This window comes from Megalopta genalis, chromosome 9 (genome assembly GCF_051020955.1).
Source record: "Megalopta genalis isolate 19385.01 chromosome 9, iyMegGena1_principal, whole genome shotgun sequence".
NCBI lineage: Eukaryota > Metazoa > Arthropoda > Insecta > Hymenoptera > Halictidae > Megalopta > Megalopta genalis.
Window position 1 is genome coordinate 9,926,903 of NC_135021.1, and position 13,110 is coordinate 9,940,012.

Below are 13,110 nucleotides of genomic sequence, written 5' to 3' on the forward strand. Positions count from 1 at the left end.
CTGAAATCATCGACAACATCATGAAATAGCAGCATTATATAAACTGCTGTAAGCTTCGTGATCCGAATCCTCTTAGATAGAATACCAGAAATACGTAATGTATCAACTTCATACACCTCATATGCGTAATATCCATATTAATGTGATTGGTAGCTAAAATTTGCGTCAATAAAACCATACGTCTAAATTTTTTAAATTAACGATGTCATAGCGAATATGACATTCGTACTATGAATGATCAGTATTGGTGTACAAAACTATAAACGCGTTCTTCCCGAAATTATGTTTTCCAAAACGATACACACGATATCTAAAAAACTGCTTGACGAATTGCCTTCAAAATTTAGGTGCACATATAGTATAGTTATGCTCGCAGCCCGTACTAGAACTAACCCAAAATTCTAATTTTTTACATTTATCCAGGTTCCCGATATTGATGAACTAATAGTAAAAATCGTTAATCAAATTTCAAAACGTCGCCAGTTTTTTAGTTTCCAACTTTTCTCTTTGGTCGCAATCGTGGCTACCATGGTACGTCGTTTTCAAAACAGGATATGTTTCAAAGTAGCCGTCGCCACAAATTTCAACTTTGTGCAACCGAGAAACTTTGTAAATGCGCTTCAGACATGTATAAACAAACCCTGCAAATATGACTGCGAAAGATGTTCTAGCTTCCTCGCAAAAAAACTCTCAAAGGAAGCTAAAAACGCCGCTCACGCTAGAATCGCCACAGAAATCATCCCTCTCTGGGTGTAAGGTGAGTTCCGGGACACCTTCTATAGAATTCTGTATCATAAAAAAACTTACCTGACTCAACGGACGAATCCGTTCGTGAATAGACTTCTCCGCCTGCATAGCTGATGGGGGTGGATGGTCCGGCGTCGGCGGCTGTGCGTAATGCGTGGGACTGGTCGGTAGCATCATTTGTACTCGTTTCAGGCGCTTGTCCGTCGCCTCGCGACCCTCGTTCGCCGACTCATCGTTCGTGTCCCGCTTCTCGTCCAGGAGGCTCTCCTGGGAGGACTTGAGCGTGAGGAACGCGTTCGACACGAACGTCTGCTCCTGGATGACCGAGTCCACCTCGCTGCACGGCGATTTGTCGCCGCACAGGCTGCCGTCCGCTTCGTAGTTCTCGAACGCGTGTCTCCTCAACTTCCGCCGCGGGTTCAACGTCTTGATCGGCCGGTTCTCGTAGATCGAGGTGATGGCCACCGGTTCCACGCTATTGTCGCGCCTCTCCTCGCCGTCCGGCACCCGCGACTTCATCTCGACGTATTGGTCCACGCTCCTCGTCACGTGACGCAACTGCTCCCGACGCTTCTGCAATTGTTCGAAGTCGATGTGGCTGCGAGCACCGCTGCGCGCCATGAACAAGTACTCGTAGTTGCTCGGCCCCAGCGAGCAATCCGCGGACAATGACATCTGGGTCTGCAGGTGCGTCGGGGACACGGATAGGTTGCGTCTCGGCGGCTTCTTCGGAGGCGTCGGCTGTAAGGCGAACAATCGGAATGAACAATCGCACGTTAGCTCTCGTCGACTCTCGTGTGCTGCTTGAAAGAAGCCACGCGGGACGGCGTGGGACAGAAGGGACCCTGTCTGGTCGGTATCCGATTCGTTAACCTCTTGCACTATAACAATGACTTAGACTTGTGACGAAGATTTTTACTTAATCGACTAAATATGAACGCGATTTTTTTCTATCAAATCGAATGGGCACACGACTCTTCTCTTTTGAGATTTTGCACTAAAAATTAACCCTTCTGTGCAGCACATTCAGCGCTTTCTGGACTTTAAATTCATTCTTTTGTAGATCATAGTCACTTTTCTGCAAATTAAATGAATCCTTTCACACATCAAGATTGACAGACTTTTACTCAATTTTTAAACTTGAGAGGGATTCGTATACTTATTTATGAAAGAATACAAATTGCATCAGAAACGATGAATCTTCGTTAATATTCTATAATTCTTTATAAAATGTCATTTAATTTTTGAATTTAATATGAATTTTATTACAAAAAATTACAAATAAGTGAATCTCATTTATCAAAAAGTGGACAAGACGTGAAAAAGGACTGATTTAATATGAAGTGCAAAAAGGTGAATACGATCTACAAAAGAGTTAACTGTCAGTGCAATGCCGGTATCAAAAACGTAGGGATGCAAGTAAACGAAAACATATAAGAAACAGAAATTATCTTATTCTAATAGGGAAAATATGGACAAGGAAGTGATAATCAACGTAACTGTGAAAGCTAACCTGTGGATCTTTATGCAAAGAAAGAATTATCTACATTGATTTTAAGAGATGAGAGTTGAATAACAATCTATTTCTCTGAACACTGAACCTGCCGAACTCTAAAAGTGACTAACGTGACAAGAAGGCTGAATTTATTTAAACTTTTCACCATTTTCAATATAATGAAACTCGAATAAAAGAATTTCTTCAATCGTTTCTCAAGAAGGAGTCTTTATAACTTCAACAATTTGAAAAAAGAAAATGTTGCACCGGTCATTTTTTGTTTCAAACTCACTGAAATTATAAAGTCTGAGATTATAGAATTATGGTAGTAGTCTGAGATTATAGTAGAATACTCTTTCGTACAAAATGGTTGAATAAATTTCTTCATCCAAACGTACATTACGACAAAGAGGGCGAAAAGCCTAAATAAATACAGCCTTTTCATCGTTATAGAATAACACACGTTAATTACTTTTAGGACGCAGTAAATCTAGTATTAACGACATCAATTATTTAAAAATAATAAGCGTGTGTTCTCATATTCTTCTGACGTTTTTACTATTTTACGTTACACATTATCACTTTTCTCCATAAATGCATAAAGATCTGCAGTCTACAAATAACCAATCAGATCCGCATTCCTTCCAGGTGACTTCTTTCCAGCAATGAAGAGTATGTTCCTGAAGGCGACAATTCACCCAACTTTTGCGTTCAGATACCAAGAGACGTTCGATTTCTTTACGTTTGTGTTGTAAGATGCATTTCATTAACCCTTGTGCGATCAATTAAAATATTCATGATTACTGTGCAATCGAGGTACTCGGATACTTTACTAGGATGAGTATAACTTGAAATAGATGCATTTTAAATAGATCCAGATAAAATGTCTGCTTTCATGAAGCTAGAGTTATTGTGATGGAAAGCACATTTTTTTGTATGTCGTATTTTCCGATATTTTAATTTTGCAATATTTTTATGAAAACATTAAATATTAGTGAGAGAAATTCCGAAATGGATTGGGCACACAAGGGTGAGAATGTGACTTTATAAATGAAACAGAATTTGTTGATTCGAAAGGTAGAGCAAAAATGAGAGAAGTATTATCCTGCCATCTTTTGTACAACCGTGTTTGACATTTTAAGCTTTCGTTACTCCTATACATCCCTCATTCTTCAGACTTGATCTGTCCCTTGGTGTCAAATTGACATAATGATTAAGGATCAATAAAATAGAAAGTTTAGCAAATTTCTTTCGCGAGAATAAAAAACAAAGCAAAGTGAGAGAAATTTAAAATACAATTATTAGAGTGTCGCACAGTGTGAGATTTCAGCAGTCTAGCATAAAATAATAACTGCATAAAAAGATATGAATTTTTGGTAATGAAAAAAATCCAATTTGAAATGTCTATCTAAAATAACCTCGAAAATTATCACGATAATAAAACCATACGTATTTAATCGGAATTGCTACCACGATTTTGAACAATGGCTCAATTTTTAAAACATTGCACCACTTTATGGAGAGATAATATTTCTTCCATTCATAGCACGAGTCATCATGACCAATGTAGAACATGAAAGACCGGTTTTGAAAGATTATGATATCCCTTGTTTTTTTTTATTACTATCCATAACGACCGTTCGTAATGACGTAGCTTCGCCAGAAATGGTTTTTTGAATTTTCCATCGTTCATGATTATATAATGGCTTTGAATACAAAAATATTACAACCGTATAAAGTGGTACAATATATTAAAAGTCTCATTATCTCGTTTGAATATAAAAATATTACAACTGTATAAAGTGCTACAATATATTAAAAGTCTCGTTATCATTTGAAACGGGGGACAAATTACATGTTAACTGCTATAAAATTTTAGAGACGTGATAAAACGTACTCGTATTCTGAGAAATGATTATTAATTGTCGGCATAATGTACCGGCACGAACTATGTACATTTCTAGATCCTATGAATCGATAAACTGGTTATTTTATCAAATAATGCTTACAGTTTTCTGTGAAATGGATATTCTATTATTAGTATACAGGGTGTCCCAAAAATGTGTCATAATCTGGAAATAGGGGTTCCTGAGATCATTCGACGTAACTTTTTCCTTAACGAAAACGCAATTCGCGGCTTTGTTTACGAGTTATTAACGAAAAACAGTGACCAATGAAAGGCGAGATCAGCTGGCGCGAAACGGCCGAGCCAATGAGCGGGTCGCCTCGCCCACAGACGAGCTCGCCTTTTATTGGTCTGTGTTTTTCGTTAATAATATGCAAACAAAGCAACGGATTGCATTTTCGCTAAGAGAAAAGTTACTTCAAATCACCTCAGGAACCCTCCATTTCCGGATTACGAGACATTTTTGGGATGCCCTGTATAATATTGCATTATACATTCGGATTCCTAATGTATCAAACCGTGCGACAATTCAAAACTAAAAAACGATGTAATATTTTCCAATGTAATTATAGTTATTATCGTTCTTCAATTAAAAAAATATATATATATATACAAATTCATGAGAAATAAGAAAACAATATAAAGAAGACACTATTCATTTAAAATCAGTAAATAAAAAAGTATATTAAAGTGACACGAGGGACGGATGAGGCTCTTAAAAAATGGATAGAAAGCCTCCGAAATTTTAGTCACGATATCATCAGATGATGTGCACTGATCGTAACAGCTCGCTTCTAATAATTATTTCCGGATAATAAACTTTTTTCACTGCTATTCGACAGGAACGCTATGTTAATGGCAGATCCACGCGATAGCTTGGAAGGAAAGCACAACGGACGTCGGAACACTGGGCCAATTAAGCCGCGATCGATTTGTCCATGTTAACGAACTGTAAGGCGTGCGGATGTTACACGCTAGAGTTATTCGTATAAAAAAGAGGATAGTCGTCGATTGCGAGAATAAAAAGTGAGCACGTAAGAACAAATCGTTCATCCGGAAAATAGTGATCTTAATGACGAGGCTAGGAATTCTCGTTAACATTAGACTCGAAAAAACCGTTGAAAAATAAAAAATACCGAAACACATTCAAAATATAAAATACTCAGAATATTAGTATATTAGAACTAAAAATACTAGAAAATATTCAGAATAGAAAATGTCAAAAGAGACAGAAAATTCTAAAATACTCAAAATAGAAAATGCCGAAAGATTTAAAGCAGACAATCTAGAACGTAAGAAGACAAGAACTCAGAAAAATTCGCGAAATTTCGCGTCGATGAAATCACAGAACGTAAATGTTAAGTTAGTGTGCAAACGTAATGAAATGTCACGAAACGGGCAAAAAAGAGAGGGGGGAAGTCTAAAAAGCTTCCCTTTGCACGGCTGTGCTTGGTGACCTCGTGCGACCCTCGATCAAGGATCGAGGATCGAAAAGTAAAGGGAACTCGTTCTTACCGAGACTTTATTGTTAGAGGCGGGGCTGTGGAGAGAACTGGACAAGGGTGCCATTGGCAAGTAAATCCCGGCGGCGCTGGAATCGTTGGGCAAACAACGCCGATCCCGTGGGCTCGGTCCACCGACGCTCGAGGACGAGGAAACGCTCAATTGGTCCGACTCCCTGCCACCCCCGTATCCCGTGGGTAATGTCAAGGACAGATCCTCCGACACGAAGCTACCCTCCATTGTTCCTCGAGGTACCGGTGGCGTTTGGTACAATCCGCTGTCGGAACCCCTGCGCAACCAAACTGAACGTCTCAACGGGACCAATTCACGATTAACTCGCTAATGACTCGCTCGATCGAGTTTCCATTCTTTTCTTTACATTCGATAATGTGTACTATCAGGAAATAGTACCGCTTTCGGCGAGATACACTGTGCACCGTCGACAATCGTCAATAAAGTAAGCATAATTTATCCGACGGAATCGTGCATAGTTAACTGTCTAAGAAAAATACGATTTTTGGGAATCCTTTTCGAGATCATTAATGAACCCTTTCTGTAAAGAACTAACTTATTTAAAAGTACATGTATTGCTTAATTTATAGTTATTTTCTTGCTATCGAGTCTTAAATAGTGTCCGCGTAATAGCTTGAAGATTCTGCTGCTGTGAAATATAATTTTGTTTGGGCAAAGAATATTTTTTTAATAGGAACACTCTCTTTAATTCGCAAAAATGAAGAAATTAAACATGGTAGAATTATACAGTTTGGATAAACGACTGAGTGTTGTCAAAAATCGAATTTTTCAGCTTTATGAATAACAGAGACTGTTATTTAAATGTTTCATGAGATTTTGATGCAAGAATGTTGTTACAAATTGGGCAACATCTATATTTGTAAATAAGGTACCCGTTTAAGTCCATTAATTTTTCAGAAAGAATTCCTCTGAATTAGACTGGTAATTAGGCATGTCCTTTATGTATCCATCGCAGTACTAAATAAGGAAAAAAAGAAATTATACATAGTACTTTAAAAAGGTAATAGCAGATCTTATATAGAAATTTGTAGTAACGAAAAAAGGGTATTCCCATTCAGAGGAGTCAAAAATCGTTTTGTCGATAAACTTTTGTCCTGCATCACGCTAGTTCGCTTTTAAATACATTTAGATTATGGTTTTGTTCCTTGGAAAGTATACAACTTAAATCGTGGAAACCGTAAAAAGTGTGACATGCTGTTTAAGGTAATAGCATAAAACTACACCATGTTATTCTGAAATATAACCAAGCATGTATACGTAATTTGAGAACATTGGACCTATAAAATCGGTTCTGAATGGGAATGCTTATCGTTTAGATCGAGATGTACTCGTTGGCAGCCGTTCGGCCATAAAAAGTATTGTCGGACCATGATTAACACTAGAACTACCAAACAAATCGGAATGCCTAGTGTCTGATTTTTCCTTTTACCGTTCCTGACATTATAAAAATTAATTAATAATTTTTAGATAAACTTCGTCGTTCATCGGAATGAAATTCCTATGAAATATAAATAAATCTAATCTTTGTTATAAGGCACTATATATTAGTTGCGTTTAGGACCCGATAGTTCCAGTGTTAAATATGCTTTTTAACAGCCATGTCAAAATCTTCATAAAATTAAAGTAATTTATTTGACCCACATTAAAATTAAAAAATTAAATTGTATAACATCAATTACCGGTTCAACGATCGTACTAAAATTAGGAAAAGGTGATAAAATAGCATAAAAATTTATCTTCAAATCGCAGTAAATAATTCCACATACAGTAATTTCTTTCTAATTCGCGCTCAGATTGCGCACATAAATAGACAATTTGGGAAGACGAGATACGATTATTCGAGTTTCGTTTTTATAGTTACCGATTGTCAACAACTAAAAGATCTCTTCTTCCCAAATTGTCCATTTTTATGCGCAATCTGAGCGCGAGTTAGGGAGAAATTATTGTAACATGGGTGATGGTCAGTCAAAGTGTTAATTCCCCGTCACAGTATACATTAGTCTGAACAAAATCATGTCTTATATACAAATCAATATTTTATATATAACAACTGAGAGCAGTAAATAACATATATTACACACACCAAAGACAAATTGACTAAAACAATTTAATGTCGAAAACAAATAATTCTTATTACTTCTCGTTTCGTTTCAACATCGAAGACTTATGTAACGTTTGTGGGACAACAGGTTTCATTCGTAGATTCGGCAGAAAATTAAGAGAGGAACGAATGGCACGGTTCCAATGCAAACAGATCGAAAGCGTTACTATAGTAATGCGAAATGTCTGTATGGTTTTACCGTGTGGTGTCGCGCTGTACTAATGAAATTCTGTTGGTGGTAGTGTTTTGTGGTTTGTCGTCGGGAGTTTGATCGGAACTTTCGAGAGTATTTATCGAGTTGAGAGTGTCGGACATGGACATAAAGACGCTGTCGAAGACGGAACTGGGGTCGGAGTCCTCTGTCTGCTGGAGGGTCCTCCGTACTCCGTTCACTGGTCCCCCGATCTGCTCGTCTTCACTGAAATCCGCAATCCATCGAGTGTCGTCAGATTCGAGTGCGGTTTCTAAGAATTGATCTACCATCGCATACTGAAAGCGAAGCAACGCAACTGGCATTCATTTGCCGAAGCGAACGCAGCATTGAACAGTGCGCCATACGGAGGCTGTTGTGTTTCGTGTCGTTAAAATGCAACAGTAACAGCGAACTATTATTTTCTTCGGCCCTCGAGCATATTGCTATTATTGCGCAGTAGCGCGGGAACCGGTAATTCGTGGCCAAAAGTCAATTCTTCAACTTTTATATTGAAATAAATCTTTTTTTCCTTTTAAGCGAGCACTTATCGAAGCTTCAAAATCCAAAACATTAGTTCTTTCGGATAACTCTATGAGCCGATATAACGTTGTAAAGCGAAAATTTTCAAATCGAATTGAAATTAATTATTTTTATTATTCCCTATAGAATATCAACTGCAAAGTGTGTAATACATTTTTACACGTGTTATATTTCAGTTATTTATGCATTTCATAAGAATTTTTCACTTTGAGAAAACTTGTACAAAATTGATTAAAAGCGATAAACACTGGACTGCATTCATGTGAAAGTTTCAAATATTGTTAACATATACATGTAATTTTTAAGTGCAGATACCTGCAAATGTGAATTATGTGCGGATTTTATTAACAAGCACACGTTTAACACGAATTGCATGTGTAAAAATTTTTTGGAAAATTACTTAATGTTATTTACATGTCAAAATTTAATATTTATATATATTTTCTTTATCCCCTCCCCTCACTTCTTAGGAGTTCTGGAGTGAAACTTCAATTAATAGACTGCGGTTTTATTAATTCTCCGCCGGTGATATGGTTATGCATAAACGTAATCGGCATGATCGGCCCTTCATTTTCCAACGACACAGAAAATAAAGTTTCATTAAAATCTGGAGCATGTATGGTGTAATGGCCCACAAATTCTATATATGTACACAAAAATAAAAATGATTCTTATTAAAATATAGAATATAAACTACATTTGCCTCTGCAAAGATTGTTAACATTTGCTATACATTCGAGAATATGAAAAAATTTCAGTACAAATAATGGATTAAAAGCGGAAGAATAAGGAATTCTAGCTTCTCACTTTGGATCATATAGACCCAATTTACGTACAAGGGTTAATTATGAAAAGGGAAAAAAAACTCTAGAACGATAAGACGATGCTACATTATAGTTAGGGTAGTGGAGGCGGTGACTATAGATGACCAATTGCTGTGCCTCTGGTCTGTTTTCCTTTATAATTAACATTGTATTTATCGAATAGGACATATTAAATATTTTTATTACAAACAGAACAAACTAGATTAATTAACAAAAATTAATACGTCTTGTACGATAAATATAAAGTTGATCGTGCCTGAAAACGAACCAAAGGCGCAGCAATTGTTCAGCCCAAAGTAACCGGCTCCATTACCCCAAACAATCATTTCCTGAGTGAACGATATTCAAACGATCTCCGCAAAAATACCCAATCGCGCGGCGGATTCTGCGGCGCAACCATACCGACAACACAATAGTCGACCGAACGAAGCATAAGAACTCATTGGTCAGGCAGTAGCGGAAGAATAGCACTCGGGTACCATCGTTACCCCCCAACAATGCGTAACTGGTAACAGGAGACGTCCGCGCGTCGGCGGGTGCCGACTTTTTAATGAGGCCACGTAGCGGAGATCGGAAGCGAGCGGTCGAAACAGAAAGAGAAGACGAGGAAGATGAGGCATAGGAGGCGGCGGAGGCCGAGTAGAAGGAGAAGTAGTAGTAGTAGGAGCAGGCGAAGGTAGAGGTGAACGAGAATCCGGCGAACCGCGGCTGGAGGCCATGCCCATAGGACGAGGGAGAGAGCAATGGTTATTAGTTTTATGCTGAGACGGGCTAACATTTACATTGTTTAACGTGATGGATTCATCTCGAGGCGGTCCAGAGCCAGGGCTACCGACGTCAAACATTGATGGTGGAGGTGCGGAGAGCACTGGTACCTTCCTCCGGTCTCTCTCCCGCTCGCCACCGCGTCCACTCGATCCGTCTACCTTCCACTTGCCCTCTCTCTCTCTCTTTCTCCTCTCTTACCCTCTCCGTTTTTCCCTCTGTCAGTCTTTTGCTCGCCCAGCGTTCTCTTTCTCTGTCTGGCCGTAACAACCGGTAGCGCTTAACAGCTAGCGGTAGCGCCGGCAGAAGGAGCGCGGGAGAGAGACGGAGAACGAGGGTACCGATGGGGTGATGCGGCGGGGGTGACCCAGGGGTGAACGAGGCGGTCGGACCCACCATCGCCTACCTACATCAGGAAAATTAAACCAAGCCAAGCGGTGCTTAACGCGCTGGAGCTACACGCGGCCGCGCCACCTCCTCCAACCTCTCTTCCTCCACCTCCACCACCACTCTCAGCATCCCTTTTCGGTCCGAGAGAAACCTTTTCTTCCTCCACCTCTGCCTCTGCCCAGCGCACCCGGCGCGGCTCGGCTCGGCTCGGCTCGGCGGGTGAACCGCCGGCATCGGTACTAACGGTACCACTGCTAACCATCATCCGAGCACTCGCACTCGCCACTCTCCGCTCATTCACTCCGTGTACCCGCCGGTCCACGTCTACGCTTTTGTTTACCCAACATCTCCTATATTAAAGCTGCCACGGTTATGCGCTCACCTATACTAGCTCTATGTAGATCCACTTGTACATCCACCTCTGGGCCTGTGTACGCGTGTACATGCATGTATATGTATATACTTTATCTTTCTAGAAAATATTACCGGCCTCCGCTCTTATCCGATGCACTGACGCGATATTCTTTTCTCAACGAAGATGACGCCCGGTGAACACAAATACGCCAACCCCGTTGGGCACGATCGCTTTTTCCTCTTTCTCTCTCTCTCTCTCTCTCTCGCTCACTCTTTCTATCTATCTATCTCTCACTCTCTCTTTCTCTTTCGCTCACTCTTTCTCTCTATCTATCTCTCACTCTCTCTTTCTCTCTAGCTATCTCTCACTCTCTCTTTCTCGCTCTCTCGCTCTCTCTATCTCTATCTCTACCTCTCTCTGTCTCCCTTTCAACCCTCCTCCTTTTTTTCGTTTGTTCGTTTCGTTTTGTTCCTTCGAAGTTCGTACAACCGTTGCACATAATACTCGGTCGCGTTGCACGCGATGCGTCATCGTCAACGTCGCTGTCGTCGAAGAGTATCGCGATTGGTCGTTAACGAACGATGTCGTTCTTTTGTGCGATTTGTAGGCACGGTTTTTATTTTCCGGTTTGTTGTTCCCCTGTTCATTTTCTTCGGCAAGTGAAACATGGCCGATCATCGACGCTCCGATTCGTTTCTAACTGGTGTGTCGATTGGCGTACGCTCGTTGTTACCGATCGAAATACTAGGTTTCACTCGGGTTTTAGCTTTCTTTCGGAACATGGGAATACTTCAAATGTTCGTTGATGTTTCGTAGATAGCTTATAGGTTATGGCATCCCTGGCAAAATGTACTCGATCAGGATCGTGGTTGAAGGCTGTTGAAGGTTTATTTAGGAGTATGTTACGGAAACGATACGATTTATTGGTGAAATTATATGTTTATTAAAAACGTCCGGTCTGCTGCTATTTGAAAGTTATTAATTGTTTACTTATTTTGTTTGAGCAGTATTAAATTTATATATTTTTATATTAATCGTTTTTTAATATATGTAGAATTCGATTTAGCATCGCGAGATTGTAGATTTTTAAATAAAATATAAGTAGGTGAAATCTAAAAATTTTTACTAAAAAATTTTTAAGAATATGGATATATTACTTCGAACTACTCCAAATTACCAAACACGAAGAAATTTCTATTTGGCTCCTGTTTCTTGTAATCGAAGTAGAAAATTTTCATTTTGTGCGAAGGTCCGAGCATGATATTTTTCACAGGTAATAATTGAATTTATTTGATCGAATACGTTTTGCCAGTGGTCATTTAACCTATTCCATTCACCACTAAAAACATAATATAAATAAAATAAAATATTTAATTTCGATGAATTTCTTGAACACTCGAACGGTGGTGCTTGGGTCCATTTGGACCCAGAGTATAAAATATTTGTTATTTGATTACAGAGTTCCTGGCAATTAATGTAGATTTTCACACGATTCATTAAGATTTATAAAAACTCTGACGTATCTAAATGTGCTAAAAAAAGCTAATAAGTAAAATAATAAATGATCCTAAGCATACTCTGTTATATTTTTGTTAATAAGGTCAGCCGTTCGAATGTTGATACAAACATTTATAAATAAAATACTATTTTGTAAATTGTACTGTAAAATACAAATGTGTATGTGAAATATTACCCCTAAATACTGTTTATAATTAGTGTAGAGTGTTTGATGGTTAACATTTTACCTACTAAAAATCTATTGGTAGGTCAGCTTTTTAACGACTGTGTAATGACTGTCTAAATGAAAACACACTAATCTTATTTTAAATAAATGTCCAAAAAATGACTATACTGTGCTGTAACAGATGATCCATTTTTAGTAAACGCTCGCGTTGATCGTCGATATTTTTCATCGCATTATAACGTTGTCCCACTTGTTGACAAACGCGAGACACTTGTGCAAGTATTCAGCTGTACTTCTCGCAGAGACATCCTTGTTCTTTCTGATGCAAGCATAAAAACACCACATCAAATCGTTCTACATGCACTGCACTCATCGCGAAAACTTCTTAGAATTCTATGACTCGAGCGAAACCAAAAACTGGACCGAAGCGTCATGGGCAAGACTGCACATATTGTGACAGTTTTTCTTACCTTAACATTTTATTTACCGATAAAGAAATAAATTCGATAATACGATGAAATTGCTACAGTATATGAACACAAGTAATTTGTTGAATTATGATCGAAATTGTTGT

The 13,110-nt window shown here is 38.7% G+C and overlaps 1 protein-coding gene across 2 annotated transcripts in view; it reads right to left on the minus strand.

Annotated features, from left to right (window-relative positions):
* Positions 1 to 13,110, minus strand: part of LOC117225080 (ankyrin repeat and SAM domain-containing protein 1A) — a 167,440-nt gene that overhangs the window by 99,503 nt on the left and 54,827 nt on the right. The window contains exons 8-10 of one of the 2 annotated variants that reach the window (XM_033478398.2): positions 7,985 to 8,203; positions 5,664 to 5,940; positions 808 to 1,488 (exon numbers count right to left, since the gene is read on the minus strand). In XM_033478398.2, the coding sequence (XP_033334289.1) occupies positions 808 to 1,488; positions 5,664 to 5,940; positions 7,985 to 8,203 (1,177 nt within the window). The remainder of the gene's footprint in view (positions 1 to 807; positions 1,489 to 5,663; positions 5,941 to 7,984; positions 8,204 to 13,110) is intronic. The other variant, XM_033478399.2, reaches the window with a different exon arrangement.